Below are 23,736 nucleotides of genomic sequence, written 5' to 3'. Positions count from 1 at the left end.
TGAGTGTGTGCGCGATATCGGCCTCTCACGAGTCTAACTCATCTACATCCTTGCCCTTAGTCCGAAAGGACAAGGTCCGGGAGGAGTGGTAGGTAAGGTGTTTGATAAAATGACTCAACCGAATGAGGATTGAGAGTCTGAGTGTGACGCCACTCGGTATAAAAACCGTGACTCCCTAATTCAATCTCGAAACTCGTTTTCAAATCCCCATAGGATGATCAATCGATTTGCTTAACTGTGGTATACACCCCCTTCATTTCCTTTTGAATTGTTTAGTTTAATCTTGTTTTTACAAACCCCCAACTTATTCACGAAAATGACCCTGAGTAATCCTTGCAACTCTTACCTATTAACACCCTGAACGTTAGCTGTCCATTAATAAAACACCTTAATTGGTGGTGACATCGTGAGATATAGCCAAAAGTTCGATACCTGTTGTGTCATCTAAAAATAGTTCCGTGGCGGTGGCACACTGAGGGGCTCTTAACGATCTTTTCTGCCAAGATGGAAGAATGAATAACTCCAAAAAGAGTATGTGAGCACCCTGAATAACGAGTTGCCCTACTCAGACCATGAAAATTATATAGTAGGTGAGCAATCCTGACGAGGAATTGCCCTACTTTAACCATAGAGATTATATAGTGGGTGAGCAATCCTAACGAGGAATTGCCCCACTCTGACTGTGGAAATTATATAGTAGATGAGCACCCTGAAAAAGGAGTCGCCCTACTTTGGCTATGGAGATTATGTAGTGGATAATGAATCCTGAATAAGGAATTCCCCCACTCCGGCTATGGAAATTTTGGTCAACTAAACAAGATGTACGGTCAAACTTGGGCAACAAATTATTTCATCGGAATTGAGAGAGTGGCTGATATATCTATTCTGCTCGACATATCTCTGCCGTTCTTTAACGGTTGAGATATCTTTATCCCATCTTTTGATGATCTACACATATACTGCTCCTCAGCAGTTCATCATGCTTAACTCAAGCCTCTAATCCTCTATTGCTGATTGTAGAGAGAATTTCTGATCGCTCGGTGGAAGAGGTGCGCGGGTGTCCTAGATTATGATTGGACAACCAGGCCGCTCAATAATCTATCACAAAGTTGGTGTTAACCAAGTCACCCCTCGGAGCAAGGCGGCTGACATATATCTATCCCGCTTTTCAGCTACGAACATATCCCACTTTTCATCAGCGAACATAACTTTCTTTTTAGCGGCAAACATATCCCGCTTTTCAGCGGCGAACATATCCCACTTTTCAGCAACAAACATATCTCGCTTTTCAACGGCTAACATATCCCGCTTTTCGGCGGCGAACACATTCTTGCTTTTCAGCGGCAAACATATCTCGCTTTTCAGTGGCGAACATATCCCGCTTTTCAGCGGTAAACATATCTTGCTTTTCAGGGATGAACATATCTCACTTTTCAGCGGCGAACAGATCTCGCTTTTCAGTGACGAATATGAATGAAAGGGTTGAGAGACGACCATGGGCGTCCCTTGGAGTGAGGGGTTAGTTTAGGTTTAGAGATGAGGAATTAGGTATTAACTTAAGATAAGCATACTAGGATAAGACATGCATTGCCTACATTCATACATACATATTTGCATTATTATTGTTTCGAGTTTTGGAGGATGATATTGACTTGATATATACACCACTCTTGGTGGTTAAGGCTATCTTCTCCCACTTTCCAGTGATCAACATATAAATACCACCATAGGTAGTGGGTCCTATTCCTCATCAGATCTCATTATTCTGCTTTTCAGCAGACATTATTATTTCCATTCCTTAGTGGAAGATATTCAGCTTTCTAAGCGGCTAGAATTCTATCTCATTATTCTATGGTTATTATGTTTCACATCTTAGTGGCCTAAGTCTAGCTATTACGACTTCTTATCATGAAGTTCACCAAAATTTGTAATATTTTCATTATTCAAACATATTATTAGAAGCCATCAAGTAAGAGTTGGAACGTTTCATCTTCCTCCGCCGCTAGTGAAGGAGGATCAGTGGTGAATGGAAGAGCATGTGATAGATTTGTAGGAGGGGTAGAAGAAGAAATAAGACTTATCATTTCCTTGTACCTTCTTTTTCTGGTGCATGCATCTCTAAGTTTTATTTCTGCTGGATCCAACTTCAAATTTGGATCTCTTAGCATCATTTCCCTTTTATCTTTCAGTTTCTTCACTACCTCCCTCACTTCAGGGTCATCTTGTTACCCAGTTCCTGCATAATAGTTGGTTAACACTCAACCAATGATGTCAAAATATGAGAAAAAGAAATTACCTTAACATTTTCCGATAGTCTCTCTAAGCTCATGATGATGTATAGATGGGAGTGTAAATATGGGTGTGAATTGTCGTTCCGCTGAGGATTGGGGCTATGGCACGTAATTGTATGAATTAAAGATACTAGGCACTAGAGTACGTGAATCAACTAGAATCCAAGCAACTAAGACTGAATGATGTAAAGTAAAAGAAAGCAATTGACTAAGGAGTAAACTGTATGATACGGGAATGGGTCAGATTAGGGGGATTGTAACCTTGATGTTCTAACAAACTCAGAATTAGGGAAGGAATAATTAACCTAGAGATTTACGGGCAATGCATAAAAGAATTCAATTCAGCTACTTTCGTAATCAATAAACAGAATTAGGATACAATTGCCCCACTGTCGTGATGCATCAATCATAACCTTAAACACTTAAGCATTGTAAGCCCCCAAGATTACCCCTATTCTCATAGTAGGAGAATTAGGTTGAAATTGGTAAGGCTCGAGGTCTCCATCCAACTTTCGTTGTGATGAATCCCTCTCCTAGACTAGCAATTAATTGTGGCCATCAATCAATAACAAGTAGAAAGAAAATCCCCAAATCAACATAAACCCTAGGTAAAAGATTCAATCCCTTTATGCAATAATCACAATTCGAACATCAAGATTAACAATGGACCCCTAATCCAAACCCATAAGCGAACTACTCACGCATGATGGAAGTAAACACAGCAAAGCAAGAATTAAAGGTGGAAAACATAGCTGCAAGATTAAAGAATAAAAAAGAGAAAACTTTACTAACAATTCTTGAGAGTAATTCCAATCCAAACGATGATTCCAAGCTCGAAACCGAATTCAATGATGTAAATCTGCTGTATTCTATGCTATGAAAAACTCTAAAGAAGGGAAAAATTGCACTAAACTAAACTAGGGCTCCGGATCCCCAAAATACAGAAAAAGCGCGCAATAAATACTGGACAGCAGCCGGGTCACGGCCGCCATCACGGCCGGGATCGGGGCCGTGATGCGGCGTGACCAGCTACTGTCCACGGAGAAGGTCACGGCCGCCCTCACGGCCGTGAGGCGGCCTCCTGGTCCTCTTATGACTCCTTTCGTGCTCCGTTGCTCCTTTCCGTCCCGGGGTAGATTCCTTATGTCTCGAAAACTAGTTCGGGATGACCGAAAATCCTTCCTTTGCTCCTCATTTGTGAATAAACTAAGATTGATCAAATGTAACACACAAACGAGCCTTAAATGTATCAAGTTAAAGGAAATAAGCAACAAAACTACTGAATCGTGGGGCAAATAAATGTATAAAGTCATGTGTATCAACTCCCCCACACTAGAACTTTTGTTTGTCCTCAAGCAATTACCCAGGATAATCCACCCTCCAGGTATTGTAACTGATCACACTTCCTTCCTGCTCAACCAATCATTCCACCAACCAACTTGCACAACCTAACCTGCTTCAAGAATCATCTCAGAATCACAAGTGAGTTCCCCTCTTAGGCCAATAACTGGGCACCCGAAATTAGGTAGATTAGGACCCTTTATGCACATGTACTTAGTTGAGATTATGCAAGACTTGGCTTAAGATGAACTCCCATAGACATGCCCTTCATACTCACATAGATCACTCTAAAACTGCATGCTAAGATCAAATAGGTCTTTATTTGGCTTGTAATGGGGCTAAGGGTGACTGGCTAACAAAGAAGGGGTATAGAAAAATGCACAAAAGAGAGAGAGTTTCATACCTATTCACAATTTAAACCTAGAGGAGATATGGAAAATATGAGCAAGAGACCAAAAATAATTGAAGGCACAAGAGTATTCTAAACTAGTGGGGGTGAAGACATTTATTCTAACAACCTGACTTGCACTTTTATTCATCCTTCTTTTTTTCTTTCTTTTCACAAACCTTTTCTTCACTTTCAAACTTCTTTTTCAAACTTTCCTTTAACAACAATTTCTCATTTTTCTTTTCTTTCTTTTCAACCAACAAAAATTTCATTTTCTTTCATTCGATCAACCAACAATTTCCTTCACAACACCCCCACACTAGAACAAAGATAACAGGAATCACTCTATCAAAAGTAAGCTCAAAAAGGGAAATCTTCTCTAAATTAAAGAACAAATGCTACATTCTCTCTAAGGGTGAGTGGAAAATATATGGCTAAAGGCTAAGGGTTAAATGATAGGGCTACACAAGAAAAACAATACAAAGTATGGGGTTAAGTGCTTTGCACTTATTAAACAAAAACAAGGCTCAAAGGGGACAACTAGGGAAAATAATTGTAACACAGGGTAGGTTTAAAGGCTTGGGCTAACAACAATGGCCTAAATCACTTCAAAGCATGCAAATCTTAGATTTTACTATGAGAGCACTGAGACAAGCTATGACAGAACAGGTATCACCGAAATCCCACATAAGCCTTCACTAGCAATGCATAACACACAGGGGAAACATTTAGGTTAGAGGTTAACCCAATTATTGGCAAAAGACTGAATTAAACACAAGCTTAACCTTGAATCATCCCTGACAACCTAGGCTGCACAAGTACCACCAATCAAACCACTGTGACACCCCAACTTTTCACAAGTTGAGATAGCTAAACTTTAACACAAAAGCTGCCTATCTAAACTAACAACCATAACATAGCGGAAGCGATTTATAACCTAAGGGGTATCATGCCACATCTAGGTAAGAAAACACGGCCTAGATGCACAGGCTAACCAAAACTGAACTGCATAGTATATAAATCCTCAAACATCTCCGAAACATCCAAAGTCTAAAACAAGAGTATATAGAATCTCATCATTGGCACACATGCCCAAAACATAAGTCTAAAACATAACAGACTAGTCTAAGCCGCCTCATACGGATATATCTCTATCGCGCTCACGCTTAGACTTATTGCATACCTGGAAAACATACAAGAAACCATTAGCAAAAGACTGCTAAGCAACCACCACTCACACCCGCAAGGAAATACATATATATATAAGTTTGTAAATAGGTTTACGCACCCATATAGAATATATACACCAACGAACTATTCAGCATTTAAAATCGGATACTCAACAACAACACGCTGAATGAATTATCAAACCAAGACTCTCAACAATACCAATATCCAACCGAATCACAACTCAACCGAATACTCATAAGGAACAACCAAACCGCAATATATGCCAAAGAATAACCGATACCCAACAAGATACAATACAACTCAAGAGTCAACAAGGAACCAAACAGACCTCAACCCAAGGATAAGCACCAAACCTTAACCTCCAACTAAAGTACCATCCCTCATACCAATCACCAAGCCCGAAAGTTAGAAGTTAGTTACACAGGGGTAAAAACCCAATCACAGGGACCGAAGTCCAATCACAGGGGCAAAAGCCAAATCACAGGGACCGAAGTCCAATCACAGGGACGAAAGTCCAATCACAGGGACCGAAGTCCAATCACAGGGACCGAAGTCCAAAGTTAGTTCCACATTTAGTTCATCCTCAAACAGCCCAAGAGATGCTCAAAGATTCCACCATTCCATATCCAACCTCAGACTCATCCCAAGAACAAATCACTCACAGTGTTCATCCCAGAACATGAACACAACATATACTCAGGAAATATAACCAAGGATTCAACCAAACAATACTTCAAGATAATGAATCAAGAGACATGAATAAGTGCTCAAGAACCAAGGAAAAATACTCAACATAATATCCCAACAATTTCTAGAAACAAGGGTGAAACAACAAGACAACAGAACAACAAAATAGCTACTGGAAACAGAAGTCCAGAAGAACCAATGGATCACCCTAGCGGAATCACCAACTCCGCCACACCCCTCCGCCGCACTGGCGGAACTCCCCAACGGCTCACCCTGGTCCGCCGCCCTCCATGCCTAAAGACTAATATGACATGATCATTATAATGAGCTAATGGACTGAACTATAACAACCTAATCATTAACTACTAATAACCTTAATGATTAACACCCTAAAACATAAACTAACTATTGATAGGTAAAATAGCTTGGATAACAGTTACCTTAATTATGATGCTTAACTAGGATCCGAACCTATACCCTCTAGCCCAACGCACAGGTGCTATACCACCACACCACTTCATCTCTTCATGTTATGCTTTTCGACCACTGAACCAACACCCTTCAAACGAACCTCCGGCCACTAACGCTGCTGCGAACAGAGGAGAAGGAGGGTCACCGCCAATTTTCACCGTTGCTGTGTTGCTTCGGACGGAGAAGAGAATTCCGCTGGGCTTCACCGCTACTTTCACCCGCATGGCTCCGCGATAGCCGTCGCATGGAGAACCGTCAAGGAAGAAGATCAGGGGAAGGAAGAGCCCGTCACCATCGCTGCTGCAACGTGCTGCAAGGAAGAGGAAGACGTTGCTGCTGCCATCCTTCACCGCCGAGCTCTATCGTCGCTACTGCTACGTCGCGGAGAAAGGAGTCACCTTTGCCGTCAGGAAGAAGAGAAATGCCGGAAACAGGGGAAGTCCACCGATCACGATCCCGCCGCTGATAAGCGCTCGCCATGAACCAAAGCTGCCATCTTCCTCCCTTGCTCCAAGCCGCTCTCGATCACAGAAGAAGATGGAAGGATCACGGTCATGCCATCACCGCCCAGGTTTCCCGCCGCCGACGAATACCGCCGCTTAGAGCTTGTCACTAACACGTCACGACGCCACCCTAGCTCGACACCTTCCAGCGCTGCTTGTCATTACCGTGCTTACGGAGATGGAAAAAGAGAAGGCAAGATAATGAAGAAGAAGAAGAAGAAGAGACCATGGTGGCGTTGCTTGCTGCTATAGCCGAGAGAGTCAAGGAGATGAGAGATACGAGAGTGCCTGGTGATTGTTCTTGAAGGGGAAGGCTGCTATGGCTTATTAAATCTATTTATATCATCTCTATATTTAGTAGGTTTAGACTCTCCCTTTTGGGCTAGGTTAAATTAGAGTAGTTGGGTCAAACATAGTTACAATATAATTATATTGGATCTTAGGATAGTTTATTGGACCCATAGCTCTATAATAAAAATAATATAGTATGGGCTTAGAATATTTAAGTGCTCAAATAATAATTGTAGAAATAGTTTGTCTATAGCCCATAGAAAAACAATTATATATATAATCATCATACTACCATAATTAATAATAAGGAAAGGAGTCCTTTATTTTAAATATTTTTATTTAAAATAGTGGTAGAAAAATATGGTGTGTTACACTCTACCCCCCTTAAAAGGAGCTTCGTCCCCGAAGCTCAGAAATCGTTTTGGGGACAGAGAGTTAAAACTAGTACGGTAGTACATATAAACAAAATATTTATATAGTATATACTTAGTTTTGAAAATTTTGACCCAACAAGGAAGGAGAGTGAAAGGTTTAAGGTTCAAGATTCAAGGACAATGTCGGTAAGGAATAGAATCAAGAGTTATCAAGGTTACAACTTAAGAAATAAGGTTGTCACCTTGCACAAAGTTATTTCAAGAAGCAAACGAGAACAACGTTCGAGAGGATGGGGATGACTGCTCAATGTCAAGTTCTTTAAAGAGAAGAGGAGAATTCGACTTCGAAAGAAAATAAGGACAAGGTTCAAGGAGGTCAAAAGGATTTCTTAAATCAAGGGGATGTCAAGTTCTTTCAACAAAAGAGAAGGAACGAAAAGAACTTGGCTTCGAGAACAGATAAGGGCGAGATTGAAAACACAGGAAGAGTTTTCCAACGATAGGGTATTTAGCTTATTCAATGAAAAGGAAGGAATTTAGATTCCAAGAGGAATTAAGAATGAGGTTTGGAAAGACAGAAAGGATTCTTTAACGATTGGGTATGCAATTTTCCAAAGAAAGAAAGGAAATTCATTTTCAAAAGGGAATAGAAATGAGATTTAGAATAGATAGAATGGATGCCTCAACGAAAGAGTATGCAAGTTTCCAAGGAAATGAAAGAGATCCAGTTTCAAGGGATGATATCAATGGGGTCTAGAGTCAATAGGAGGTAGGGATGTTTCAGCAAAAGGCATTTAGAGTCTCAAGAAACAAAAAAAAAGTTTAATTTCCAAAGAGAGATAGGGATAATGATTAGAACAAAGAGAAAGGATTTTAAATAGGAGGATAGTTGGGATTGCAAGGAACAAAGAAGGGTTCGGCCTTAAGAAGAATAGGAAGTCTCTCAACTCTAAACGATTTCCATGGCTTGACGGTTTGATCACGACACTCTGACCGATCGACAGACCTTAACTTTCTTCCTACGCAACGTGAGTCTAAAGTTTGTATAAGCTCTACTTTATAAGCTACGGCTCACACATCCTTATCACTCCAGGAGAGGTCGAAGGCGATGAATCGCGGATGACTGATGGGTACAGAACGAGGGATTCTCGGGGAAGATTCTTGAAAAGGTGGGATAAAACAGGAAGGTATCGCCCAATCTCGAAAGGGGATTTGTCTATCATTAACGGTGATTTTAGAAACTGAGTTTACTTGCTTGTACTTTGAAACATCGAGGTCCTAAAGCCGACGTACTGCTTATACCTTCTTTAGCATCAAGTATTCTTGTTCTTTTGATCGTTCAAGATCTTTCGAGGAGTCCTTGTTTACTCGAGTGGTAGGCACTAATGTAGAACGGTTCAATCGAGTCTTGATATTAATCTTGGGATCTTTGCAGATTAATAGCGTGAGTATATATCGACTCGTCCTTCCAATCTTCTTGTTGTTGAATGCAGCTCTCAACTTTAATCTTTGCGTTTAGCGTGATCAATGGTACCTTCCAAATGTAGGGCCTAAGCTAGACTTCTCTTAGGATCAACCTCTTGAATTGAGCTAGCCTTTAGGTTCACTTCGGTTGGTCTTGATCTTTTGACGATTCGGTCTTCTACTAGCTTGCTTAGCTACTCCTTATTTATTCCTTGCCACCGAGGTTCCTTCCTTAAGCTCTTGCACGAGAAATTACTTTCAAGGTGGACCGAATAGGTTACACGAGGTCCACTTCATGGGGTCAGACACCACTTACTTATGGCGTTTCTTCTTATCTTCGGCGTTGAAGAATCCGAGCTTCTTTCCACTTGTCTTAATCCTCTTTGCCTTCGAGGTTGCAACTCCTAACTCGTTCCTTTATGGTCGCTTTAGGGGTAGGTAGGACTATCTTAAAGTATGCACATTCCAACCTAACATTCTAGTCCTTCAAGCTTCTTATTACCAAGCTTTGCTCACACGAAATTCTTTATCGCTGATCCGGAAGCTCCTACTTGACGTGCTTTAACTCTTTCTTGGTGCATCGCGTTTGCTCTTGTCGTTCCCTCACAGCCGAGGGTCTTCGGATCTTCAGTCTTCAAGCTCCTTTCGTTTTCTTCGTCTTGCAACGAACTTAAGCTGCACGAACTTGTCCTTCTAGTCTTAAGGTTAACGAAGATCTTGCAGACGATGCTACACACGCAAAGACGCCAACCCCGAGAACGTAGACTGCTATCGATGACTCTGAACCGCGAGCAGATTAGTCTTCTTCAACGAGCCGTCAATCTTCCGATTGCTTAGACGCATACGGTGCTATCCATCATTTCGCCTCAACTAACTACTTATTCCTAATCTAAGGCAGACTCCTAGGCAATTCTAAAACGAAGCAACTTAACTAAAAGCGATTAAGAACTTACCCGGGAGACGCGCCCACAAGCTGCAAACAACAAGGTTAACAAGGCACATATAATATAAACAGATAAGGCGTGTCCTCACCGCGATTCCCAGAATTCACACCTCCTAGGATTCTCAAACACCTTAATTCCTACTGTTCAGGTCCTAGAGTCTCAAAAGTTCAACCTTAGGATCTCTACTTAGACCTCAACATAGGCTCTGATACCAACTGTGACACCCCAACTTTTCACAAGCCGAGATAGCTAAACTTTAACACAAAAGCTACCTATCTCAACTAACAACCATAACATAGCGGAAACGATTTATAACCTAAGGGGTATCATGCCACATCTAGGTAAGAAAACACGGCCTAGATGCACAGGCTAACCAAAACTGAACTGCATAGTATATAAATCCTCAAACATCTCCGAAACATCCAAAGTCTAAGACAAGAGTATATAGAATTTCATCATTGGCACACAGGCCCAAAACATAAGTCTAAAACATAACAGACTAGTCTAAGCCGCCTCATACAGATATATCTCTATCGCGCTCACGCTTAGACTTATTGCATACCTGGAAAACATACAAGAAACCATTAGCAAAAGACTGCTAAGCAACCACCACTCACACTCGCAAGGAAATACATATATATATAAGTTTGTAAATAGGTTTACCCACCCATATAGAATATATACACCAACGAACTGTTCAGCATTTAAAATCGGATACTCAACAACAACACGTTGAATGAATTATCAAACCAAGACTCCTCAACAATACCAATATCCAACCGAATCACAACTCAACCGAATACTCATAAGGAACAACCAAACCGCAATATATGTCAAAGAATAACCGATACCCAACAAGATACAATACAACTCAAGAGTCAACAAGGAACCAAACAGACCTCAACCCAAGGATAAGCACCAAACCTTAACCTCCAACTAAAGTACCATCCCTCATACCAATCACCAAGCCCGAAAGTTAGAAGTTAGTTACACAGGGGTAAAAACCCAATCACAGGAACCGAAGTCCAATCACAGGGACCGAAGTCCAATCACAGGGGCAAAAGCCCAATCACAGGGACCGAAGTCCAATCATAGGGACGAAAGTCCAATCACAGGGACCGAAGTCCAATCACAGGGACCGAAGTCCAAAGTTAGTTCCACAGTTAGTTCATCCTCAAACAGCCCAAGAGATGCTCAAAGATTCCACCATTCCATATCCAACCTCAGACTCATCCCAAGAACAAATCACTCACAGTGTTCATCCCAGAACATGAACACAACATATACTCAGGAAATATAACCAAGGATTCAACCAAACAATACTTCAAGATAATGAATCAAGAGACATGAATAAGTGCTCAAGAACCAATGAAAAATACTCAACATAATATCCCAACAAGTTCCAGAAACAAGGGTGAAACAATAGGACAACAGAACAACAAAATAGCTACTGGAAACAGAAGTCCAGAAGAACCAACGGATCACCCTAGCGGAATCACCAATTCCGCCACACCCCTCCGCCGCACTGGCGGAACTCCCCAACGGCTCACCCTGGTCCGCCACCCTCTTCCGCCAGAAGGGGCGGGGCTGCCCAGCGGATCACCGACCTCCGCCACTCCATTCCTCTGTTGTTCTTGCGGACCACTTAGGCGGGACACATTATACCACCTAACCTTACCACAAGAGCAACTCCAAACCACTCCCAGACCAGAACAGACAGAATACGTAAAGTTCATTCCCAGAATACAAAAATAGGATCAATAGGACCAGATTACAACTCCCAGAAGCCAAATAAACAAGGAATCCATACCAATAAATATCCATAAACATCTATATGCAAAGGATCAAGAACACAAGTTCATAATCCATCAAAATGACTTCACAGACAACAACAAATAGGCTAAGCAACAAAGAATTTCTCATGATTCCCATACACCAAATAATATTCATAGATTAAGAGGGTAAAATAGATTTTGTGAGACATGATGGTTACCTCTTGTAGCATATTAATCCAAAAGCCACACCAATCCTAAGCTCAGCTCATAAGCTAGGTCCATAACCACGAACCTGAGAATTAATGTAATCTAATACCGTCACTTAATGACTACGAATACTAACGATATTAATATTCCTACTCGACCCGCCATCCATGCCTAAAGACTAATATGACATGATCATTATAATGAGCTAATGAACTAAACTATAACAACCTAATCATTAACTACTAATAACCTTAATGATTAACACCCTAAAACATAAACTAACTATTGATAGGTAAAACAGCTTGGATAACAATTACCTTAATTATGATGCTTAACCAAGATTCAAACCTATACCCTCTAACCCAACGCACAAGTGCCATACCACCACACCACTTCATCTCTTCATGTTATGCTTTGCGACCACCGAACCAACACCCTTCAAACGAACATCCGGCCACCACCGCTGCTGCGAACAGAGGAGAAGGAGGGTCACTGCCAATTTTCACCGTTGCTGTGTTGCTTCGGACGGAGAAGGGAATTTCAGTTGGGCTTCACCGCTACTTTCACCCGCATGGCTCCGCGATAGCCGCTGCATGGAGAACCGTCAAGGAAGAAGATCAAGGGAAGGAAGAGCCCGTCACCATCGCTGCTGCAACGTGCTGCAAGGAAGAGGAAGACGTTGCTGCTGCCGTCCTTCACCGCCGAGCTCTATCGTCGCTACTGCTACGTCGCGGAGAAAGGAGTCACCTTTGCCGTCATGAAGAAGAGAAACACCGAAAACAGGGGAAGTCCACCAATCACGATCCCGCCGCTGATAAGCGCTCGCCATGAACCAAAGCTGCCATCTTCCTCCCTTGCTCCAAGCCACTCTCGATCACGGAAGAAGATGGAAGGATCACGGTCATGCCATCGCCGCCCAGGTTTCCCGCCGCCGACGAATACCGCCGCTAAGAACTTGTCACTAACACGTCACGACGCCACCCTAGCTCGACACCTTCCAACGCTGCTTGTCATTACCGTGCTTACGGATATGGAAAAAGAGAAGGCAAGATAATGAAGAAGAAGAAGAAGAGACCATGGTGGCGTTGCTTGCTGCTATAGCCGAGAGAGACAAAGAGGAGAGATATGGGAGTGCCTGGTGATTGTTCTTGAAGGAGAAGGCTGCTATGGATTATTAAATCTATTTATATCATCTCTATATTTAGTAGGTTTAGACTCTCCCTTTTGGGCTAGGTTAAATTAGAGTAGTTGGGTCAAACATAGTTACAATATAATTATATTGGATCTTAGGATAGTTTATTTTTCCCATAGCTCTATAATAAAAATAATATAGTATGGGCTTAGAATATTTAAGTGCTCAAATAATAATTGTAGAAATAGTTTGTCTATAGCCCATAGAAAAACAATTATATATATAATCATCATACTACCATAATTAATAATAAGGAAATAGTCCTTTATTTTAAATATCTTAATTTAAAATAGTGATAGGAAAATACGGGGTGTTACAACCACAAACCAGCAAAAAGGACAGTGGTCACAACCACAACACAAGGAAAACAAACTACCCTAAGCTGCAAATTGAATCCTTGAAGTAAAGTTAATCAAAATTTCAGTTTTCACAATTTTGTCAGAAATAGCACCCCCCCACACTTAGTCTGGACATCGTCCCTGATGGACAACCAAAACCCCACGAACTAAAAACACAAGGAAACGAACTAGAAAGCAGGAAATATGATAATAGAATTCAAGTCTCAAACATCATACAATTCAAAAACGAACTAAAAACAAAAATAACAGAAAAATAAAAGAATAGAGTTGAGGGAAGTTCACTAAACACATCATCCCATGGAAGAGGTATCATAAGGTGGGAACGGAGGGCCCCCGGAGGTGGGTAATGCCCACGCATCCACTCATAATATGCCTGGGCCTCAGCACGGCTGTGAGCATTTGCAGCCGCCATCTCATCCAGCCGGTTATCAATATGGTCAAATCTCATGTTCATGGCCGCCAGCTGGGCCAGTGCCTGCTGCTGAAAATCAGTAGAAGATGAACTCCCGCCTGCTCCAGCATGGGCAGGACCTGCAGCATCAGGATAGGCCTTATAGGCCTCCTCCTCCCTCCTTGCATCGGTCACATCAGCCATATCTGTAGTACGTGCCCTCTTCGGCCCAATCTTCTCCCCCATCCTCGCCACAGCCTCCGCTGTGAGAGGTTGCATACCTGGAGCTCTGGGCTCAGTCAATACAATCTGCTGTGTAGCGCGGAGGATCCGAGTGAAATAAGGCCTGAGATACAAAGCCACCCCACGCAGGTAATACTGGTTCTTCATCAAATTCCAAATCACCACTCTCATGTGCAGCCGGACATGCTTAACCATGCCGTATAAACAGAGTAGGTTAGCGTGATTGACAGAACTTGTGGCATCGAATCGGCCTGTGATGGAGTGGCCCAGCAGATATTGCATAAATTTGTGCTCCTTCTTGCGGAATTCAGACGAGCGGCTATGGGAGCTCTTGAAAACCGTGGTGCCATCTGTGAGTTCTTCCCAGAACTCCTGAACGTTGGGTACATTGGCAACCCGGTCAAACTTTTCCTCCTCCGTGAGCTGCTGAACCGGGTCGAAACCCATCAAATCACTCAACCTATCCGGGCTGAACCGGAACATCGTATGGCCAATGTGAAACTGGACACACACACTGCTAGTGAGGCCATCAAATTTAGGAAGCTTCATTGTGGTCATGACCTCAACTAGCAGGCATTGGTGTGTGTCTTCCTCGAACTCCATCAACAAATATTTCCATTCTGGGAGTTCCACCAAGTCTGCTACCTCATCCCGGATACCGAAGTGAGCCGCAACGTCCAAAGAGAGGACGTACGGCTTGAATATCTGTCTCCCGGAGAAGAATTGAAATCGCTCAAAGTTCTTCGGATCATGGAGGGGTGTGTCTAGAACCTGTGGAGCTGCGGGTTGCCTCTGTGCAACGGATTTCTTTTTCTGACGTGGAGGCATCTGCAAATAACTCACACCAAAGATATCCATGGGGTGAGGGTTAGGCAAATTGAAAGCACAATGGAGTTCAGGATTGTGGAGTATATTATATGACTAACTAAAAAAAACTCTAAAATTCTGATTTTTTTTTTCAAAACCTAACCTAGATTTTGGCTCAAACATCGCAAATTGCTCAAGAATCATCGCCAAACTGTTAACAACTACTCCATAATCCTAAAACTATCGAGAATTCTATTCAAAATCAATATTCATCTCAAAAGCAAATGGGTATTCAAAGTTTGACCCAAAATCATCAATGTGAACACCATTAAAGTACTAAGCAAGCTTCTATATCATGGAATCAACAATATTAACCCTAAACATGCTTAAACTAACAACATTCAACCATTAAAATAAAGATTCAAGTAACCCTATGAACACCACTAAAAATTTTGAAAATTGCAATGAAAATTAAAGAAATTGAAGTTCAAACCTTGTTGAGATGAGGAAGATGATGCTATGGAGTAGGAAAGAGCAAACAATCACAAGCAAAGGAGGTAAATTTGGTGTAGGAAAATTGGGGGTGGAGAGAAATTTGGAGAGGGAAGGTTAGGGTTCCAATTTGGGGAAAGAGGGGTGAAAATTGCGGACTGGGTTTTATAACCCAGTCCGCATCATGGCCAGGGTCACGGCCGGGATTGGGGCCGTGACCCTGAGCCTTTATTCTTGTTTTTTTTTCTTACGGCTTTTCATCACGGCCTGGGTCACAGCCGGGTTGCGGGCCGTGACCCAGAAGCCTCAAACTGCGTTTCAACACTGGAAATTACCCGGAGCCATCACGGCTTGGGTCACGGCCGGGATGTGGCCCGTGACCCAGAGCCCTCGTTTGGCCTCTCGGTACTGGAAATTCTTGCAACGCCTCCCGGGTAGGGTCACGGCCGGGATGTGGGCCGTGACCCAGAGCCCTCAATAGCCCTGTACGTACTGGAAATCCGTGCGCACTTCTGTTCTTTTCGCGCCCAAGTTCGGTTTCACCTGCAAGTTAGTCCAAAATATGTCCCAAAACACTTCTAAACTGTTCCAAGGCTTAACCTCTTCAATTCTAACTATTCCCCACTCTTTCAAAAGTAAATCAGTGCACACTTCTCACCAAAATAACCCAAAAAAAAAACCCCTTAAACAAAGAAAAACTCCTAACTCTACTCTGAACTAAAAATAAGACGAAAAGTGCAGAAAAATAAAGTGCGAAAAGTAAAGGATAACATGGGGTGCCTCCCATGAAGCGCTGAGTTTACTGTCGTCAGCTCGACTCAACCTCATGGATATTGGTGGGATTGCGATCCGATGGCTTTTTGAACTTAGCCAGTTCCCTCATCCATCTTTTGTAGAAACCATCAGGACCAAAGAACTTTTTCTTTCGTTTCAGCACACTTGACTTCTCAATCTTTCTACTTTCATCAGTGCACTCACCCAGCCCTTCTATCAAGTAACACTCATCAACATACGAGGGCTAGTGTTTCGCCATTTTGAATATGTCAAACTCGATCTTGTTCTCAACTACCTCCATCACGAGTTTTCCTCTCCTCACATCAATAAGTGCACCAGCAGTAGCTAGAAAAGGTCTACCAAATATAATAGGAACCTTGGCATCCTCCTCTATATCCAGAACAACGAAATCCCCCGGTATAAAGTACTGATCAATCATGACCGGGACATCCTCAAGAACTCCCACCGGACACTTAATGGAGCGATCCACCATCTGTAGGGTCATGGAGGTGGGTTTTGGTGTGCCCAGGTTGAGCCTCTTACATAAAGAATATGGCATAAGACTAACACTGGCACCGAGATCACACAGAGCACCCCCAACTACAAATCCACCAATGATGGAAGGGATGGCAAAACTACCTGGATCTTTCAGCTTAGGAGGTAGTTTATGTTGAAAAACTGCACAGGTCAAGGCTCCTTCGCTCAGATCCACCACCGCACTCTTCTCTGGCTTTTTCTTATTGCCTAAAATATTCTTCAGAAACTTCTTGTACGATGGAATCTGAGTGACTGCTTCAACAAAAGGCAGGGAGATCTCCAGCTTATCTAACATCTTATGGAACTTGCTCTCTCTATCAGACTCCTTTGATTTCCACAACCTCTGTGGATATGGTAACGGGTTGCAAGGTATAACCGAGTCACCTGCCTTCTTGTTCCTCTCAGGTTTCTTGCTAGGGACACTCTCATCCTGCTCAGGAGCTGTCCCCTTAACACTATCTCTCTGCACCACAGGCTCCTCCTCACTATCATCAAGAACATCCTCAACCTGAATGCCCTCATCCATCTTATCAGCTTTCTCAGGCATTGGATCATTCTAAGGAAAATGGGGATCCTTCAAAGCTAATCCGCTTCTAGTGGTGACTGCATTCACTTGGTGCCTTGGATTTTCTGTGCTTGCTGGCAGTCTACCATTCGAAGATGAGGCTTGATTAGGAAACTGATTACCATCCCCTTGTTGCCCCGTGAGGCTCTCTATCAATGCTTGCTGAGAGCTTAAGGTAGCTTGCTGAGTGCTTAAGGTAGCTTGCTGATTCTCTACGGTTGCTTGTAACTTGCTCATCTGAGCTATCATGATGTTCATGAGAGTCTGCATATCAAGATCCTGAGATGGTCTAGAGAAACCTTGACCCTGATTGTTCCCGAAATTCTGATTCCCTTGCTGGAACTGCCCTTGATTTGGATTCTGACTATTCTGCCCAAAATTCTGATTGTTTCTCCACTGAGTTCCTTGGTTTCCACCCCTGTTCGTGGATTGTTCCTCACTTGATTTCCTTGATTGTTCCAAGAGGGAACAAACTGATTCCTTCCTTGCTGCTGATAGTTCCCATAACCTTACCCCTGGCCCTGTGGTCTAGAATAACCAATGAGATCAACTTGCTCCACATTAGGCTGAGGGACTTGGTTACCGGAGTCTAACAGATGACATGTCTGAGCTGCATGATTTCCACCACAAATTGCACAACAGGCTACAAGAGGCACCTGTGGCACAAAATAAGGGTTAGGAATATAAGGATTCTGTGGAATCAGTGGAGGCTGAGCAACTGCCTGGGCACTCTGAGTAGGAGCTTGTACTATCTGCTTTAGCATATGTTGTATAGAATCCAGCTGAGCATGCATTGCCATCTTTTCTTCAACTTCGAACATCCCAGCTGGCTTCTCTCTCTTGGGTATATCATCCCCCTCAGTGTACCAGTAAGTATTGTTAGAGGTGATCCTCTCAATCAATTGCTCTCCAGCTGCCAGTCCCATATCAATGAAAATACCCCCAAAGGATGAGGTATCTAGAATAATCTTTGACCGGTTAGTCAATCCCTCATAGAACGATGAAATGAAGTCACCTGAAGTCATCAAATTCTTTGGGCACTGCCTCCTCAACTCTTTAAATCTCTTCCAAGCCTCAGGAAGATCTTCATTGCCAAACTGCTGAAAATTCTGGATCTGTTTCTTTAACTTGGCAGCCTTGGAAGGAGGACAATACTCCTGCATGAAAGCTTTGTGAAGCTGTTCCCAGGTAATGAAATGGTTGGCTGGAAAGGAATTCAACCAACTCTGTGCTTGATCTCTCAGGGAAAAGGGGAACAGTCTCAGCTTGATGGCTTCACTAGGAACACCATTCATCTTGATGGTCTGGCAGATTCGGTCAAAATTCACAATGTGGGTTTTCGGGTCCTCAACCCGAGCTCCTCCAAATTGATTATTCTGGACCATCTGAATGAGAGCAGTCTTCAACTCAAAATTGTTTGCCTCAATTCCTGGATACACAATGCAATCTTCTTCAGTAAACTCAGGAGCTAAATGGGCCGCCATGGGATTTGCTTGTGGGACCTCATAGGCAAACTGCTGAAACAGGTTGGGATTCATCTGATGGAAAAGATTTTGCATCCCAATCCCAAAGCCTGGCTGCTGGTATACAGGCTGTTGCTGCATGAAAGGAGCTCCCAATCCTCCCCCAACATAGACATTCGAGTTTGGATCGGCCCTGAAGTTCTGTGCCTGATTCTGAACATTTGGTACTGGAGGATCAGCACGAACTCCAGGGTTGTCCCCAGCTACCTCCCTCTGCCTCGAGTGCTGTTGTGTGTTGACACCAGTATGGGCTGGCTGCCTAGTATTGCTACTTCGAAGTCTTGGAACTCTCGAAGCCAATCACGTAACACCTTCTTTTCCCTCCTTAACTTCCTCTCAAGATTTGGATCGTAGGGACGAAGATTCGTGCTCCCTTTCGATCTAGTGTGCATAAAAGGAGGGAAACCTACTGTCAAACACAACCACAAACACTCTTGGAAGAAATTGGTTACGGGTTAGTGCAAATAAAGAATACTTTTTTACTTTTTTTTTGTGTTTTTGAATAATGAATAAAATAAAAACTTGATCTCCTAAAATTCACTAACTCTAATGCTAGTAAGAGATAAATCAAACAATTAAAACCAAATAAACCAATCCCCGGCAACGGCGCCAAAATGTGATGATGTATAGATGGGAGTGTAAATATGGGTGTGAATTGTCGTTCCGCTGAGGATTGGGGCTATGGCACGTAATTGTATGAATTAAAGATACTAGGCACTAGAGTACGTGAATCAACTAGAATCCAAGCAACTAAGACTGAATGATGTAAAGTAAAAGAAAGCAATTGACTAAGGAGTAAACTGTATGATACGGGAATGGGTCAGATTAGGGGGATTGTAACCTTGATGTTCTAACAAACTCAGAATTAGGGAAGGAATAATTAACCTAGAGATTTACGGGCAATGCATAAAAGAATTCAATTCAGCTACTTTCGTAATCAATAAACAGAATTAGGATACAATTGCCCCACTGTCGTGATGCATCAATCATAACCTTAAACACTTAAGCATTGTAAGCCCCCAAGATTACCCCTATTCTCATAGTAGGAGAATTAGGTTGAAATTGGTAAGGCTCGAGGTCTCCATCCAACTTTCGTTGTGATGAATCCCTCTCCTAGACTAGCAATTAATTGTGGCCATCAATCAATAACAAGTAGACAGAAAATCCCCAAATCAACATAAACCCTAGGTAAAAGATTCAATCCCTTTATGCAATAATCACAATTCGAACATCAAGATTAACAATGGACCCCTAATCCAAACCCATAAGCGAACTACTCACGCATGATGGAAGTAAACACAGCAAAGCAAGAATTAAAGGTGGAAAACATAGCTGCAAGATTAAAGAATAAAAAAGAGAAAACTTTACTAACAATTCTTGAGAGTAATTCCAATCCAAACGATGATTCCAAGCTCGAAACCGAATTCAATGATGTAAATCTGCTGTATTCTATGCTATGGAAAACTCTAAAGAAGGGAAAAATTGCACTAAACTAAACTAGGGCTCCGGATCCCCAAAATACAGAAAAAGCGCGCAATAAATACTGGACAGCAGCCGGGTCACGGCCGCCATCACGGCCGGGATCGGGGCCGTGATGCGGCGTGACCAGCTACTGTCCGCGGTGAAGGTCACGGCCGCCCTCACGGCCGTGAGGCGGCCTCCTGGTCCTCTTCTGACTCCTTTCGTGCTCCGTTGCTCCTTTCCGTCCCGGGGTAGATTCCTTATGTCTCGAAAACTAGTTCGGGATGACCGAAAATCCTTCCTTTGCTCCTCATTTGTGAATAAACTAAGATTGATCAAATGTAACACACAAACGAGCCTTAAATGTATCAAGTTAAAGGAAATAAGCAACAAAACTACTGAATCGTGGGGCAAATAAATGTATAAAATCATGTGTATCAACTCCCCCACACTAGAACTTTTGCTTGTCCTTAAGCAATTACCCAGGATAATCCACCCTCCAGGTATTGTTACTGATCACACTTCCTTCCTGCTCAACCAATCATTCCACCAACCAACTTGTACAACCTAACCTGCTTCAAGAATCATCTCAGAATCACAAGTGAGTTCCCCTCTTAGGCCAATAACTGGGCACCCGAAATTAGGTAGATTAGGACCTTGTATGCACATGTACTCAGTTGAGATTATGCAAGACTTGGCTTAAGATGAACTCCCATAGACATGCCCTTCATGCTCACATAGATCACTCTAAAACTGCATGCTAAGATCAAATAGGTCTTTATTTGGCTTGTAATGGGGCTAAGGGTGACTGGTTAACAAAGAAGGGGTATGAAAAAATACACAAAAGAGAGAGAGTTTCACACCTATTCACAATTTAAACCTAGAGGAGATATGGAAAATATGAGCAAGAGACCAAAAATAATTGAAGGCAAAAGAGTATTCTAAACTATTGGGGGTGAAGACATTTATTCTAAGAACCTGACCTGCACTTTTATTCATCATTCTTTTTTTCTTTCTCTTCGCAAACCTTTTCTTCACTTTCAAACTTCTTTTTCAAACTTTTCTTTAACAACAATTTCTCACTTTTCTTTTCTTTCTTTTCAACCAAACAACATTTCCTTTTCTTTCATTCGATCAACCAACAATTTCCTTCACAACACCCTTACACTAGAACAAAGATAACATGAATAACTCTATCAAAAGTACGTATAGCACTTGCAGAGGCAATAAGAACCTCATCCATAGCTAATGGATCCAAAGCTGCAACATCTACAATAAAAATCTATATTACATCATCCCCATTACAAATCAAGGTATAAAAAGGAACTAGATCCCTTACCAGTAGCCCCGATTGGCCCTTCCAAACTGTGCTCAAAGTTCTAAGATGGACCAAAGTGCATGTTCAGCAAGGGTCCATTATTATTTATTGCATTTAAAGAAGTCAATAGGAATTCCTCATATTGTTGATCCCGAAAGGTATACCTTGTAGTATCAAAAGTTGGGTAGACAATTTGGTTAGGAAAAGAAGAAGAAAAAGAAGAGGAATAAAAAATAGAGCTTTTGAAATTTGAAACTGGCAAACATACCTTACAATGATAGTGGCAATCAAAATTGCCAAAAAGAAAATAGTATCTCGCCGAAATTAAAGTTATTGATCGTATCAAAGTCAAATAGTAAAACGGCTGCTCATGCCGAGTTTGTCAAAAGTTACACAGTATCTTATCGGAAGTTGCTGATCATGTTGGATTTGTCAAAAGTTAAACAGTATCTTGTCGGAAGTCTCTGATCAGGCCAAAATTGTTAAAAGGGAGATAGTGATCTTTGTCGATTATACTACAGGTGAGGTTCAAAACCCAAAGACTGGAAACGCAAATCGATCTGGATATCTTGAGGGTATTCAAACGTATTGAAAACTGTAGTTCACAAGGAAGATGTATGAAACAGGAAATATTTTCACTATTCAAATGATATCAAGTACAGGTTGGAGAAAATTTATCTTCTTCCTCAATTTTTGGGAGAAGATTAGTAGAAACATAAGATGAGCTCGCAAGAGGAGCAGAATAAGAAAGTTCCATCAAATTTCGATATTTTCTCTTCTTAGAGCATGAAACTCTAAGTTTATTTGTCTCCATATCTAATTTAAGATTAAGATCCTTCAACAACTGCTCCCTTTGATTTTCTAGCTCATTTACCATTCCTCCTTGATCAGTATCCCCTTGGATATTTTTTGCTAGTCGCTCTAAACTACGTAACTTCCTATATGACCATTGGTCAATTCCCACCTTTTTACATATTTTCTTCAAAGTAACTTCCCTAATCTTTAACTCTTTTGATGCTTGGATCATAAGCAAGTGAAAGTATTTTGAAACCATTTCGAAATTCCAAAGTCATTTGGAAGGTCTGTGTTCCTTCTCTACAGCTATGGTGGGAATTTCCTCAACAGTTATAGCTTCAGCAGTTACAATATCTACAATAAATATATATATTATCAATACTATTACAGATCAAGACGCGGTTATTGATCACATGAAGAAAGTAAAATCTTTTACTAGCAATCATATTTAATCCTTCTGCCTCATCTTTAAAATCCCAGAAGGCATCAAACTCTGCGTCAAGAAGGATGTGTTAATACATTAAGTGCATCAAGATATATGCAATTGCATAATTTACCTTGACGAATGTTGAAGAGTTGTTTTGTAGATCCTAGAGTTTCATTTGCAGAGCCAATGGAAGTACCTCATACTGGTAGTCCTAGAGATAATGCTCTGAGTACTCACTAGAAGGACATTTAACTTGATGAGAAGGAGATGAGGAAAAGGCATGATGTGCCATTTTTTTGAGAAGCTACTTTGACAATGAAGAAGGAACAAAGGATGATACAATCGATGGTTTAGAGAATACAAGCTTGGATGCATTCATTTGCTTGATTTAAAAAGGAAGAAATAGAGCATTACAACTGGCAATTTGAAATCATGCGTGCCTCCCAATGACTAACAAGGCAACAATAAAAGTCAAAAGAAAATGTAACCCCTCACCTATTCCAGTAAGATTAAGGTTCGAAAAATATTTCTTTAGGCTATAACATTCATGAGATGATCCCCCGATGCTTCAAAAGAATTATTATAAGTGAGAATAGTCATTAATAAGCTGCGAACCTACGTACCGGTCGCGAACTGTAAGAATTTTAGGAACTGATGTTCGGACCCGATTGTCCTAGGAAATGGATTATTAGACACCATAATATTATTCTTGAATTTCCTATTTAATTAAATTAGCCCATAGCAGCGAAAATTTATTTTGATCGTACATCGCTAAATTTCGCGGTGTACCGAACCTAGCCCAATTTTAAGTTTCAGTCTCGGATAAACTTTTGGTTTCGAAAATTATTTGATTTGAATTAGTTTCTACCGAGAATTCATATGATTTAATCCCTAACTATCTAGCAAATCTTATCTTTGAAGACTT

General features: G+C 41.6%; 1 protein-coding gene across 1 annotated transcript; it reads right to left on the bottom strand.

The window, feature by feature from the left end:
* Positions 1-16,429: 16,429 nt before the first annotated feature.
* On the bottom strand, positions 16,430-17,269 carry LOC115999695. The gene has a single exon (XM_031239610.1). The coding sequence runs from the start codon at positions 17,267-17,269 to the stop codon at positions 16,430-16,432; it is 840 nt and encodes a 279-aa protein (XP_031095470.1).
* Positions 17,270-23,736: the final 6,467 nt, after the last annotated feature.

This window comes from Ipomoea triloba, chromosome 1 (genome assembly GCF_003576645.1).
Source record: "Ipomoea triloba cultivar NCNSP0323 chromosome 1, ASM357664v1".
In the NCBI taxonomy this organism is placed as follows: domain Eukaryota; kingdom Viridiplantae; phylum Streptophyta; class Magnoliopsida; order Solanales; family Convolvulaceae; genus Ipomoea; species Ipomoea triloba.
The sequence above is the reverse complement of the archived record's forward strand: the minus strand, read 5'-3'. Positions and strand labels throughout refer to the sequence as shown.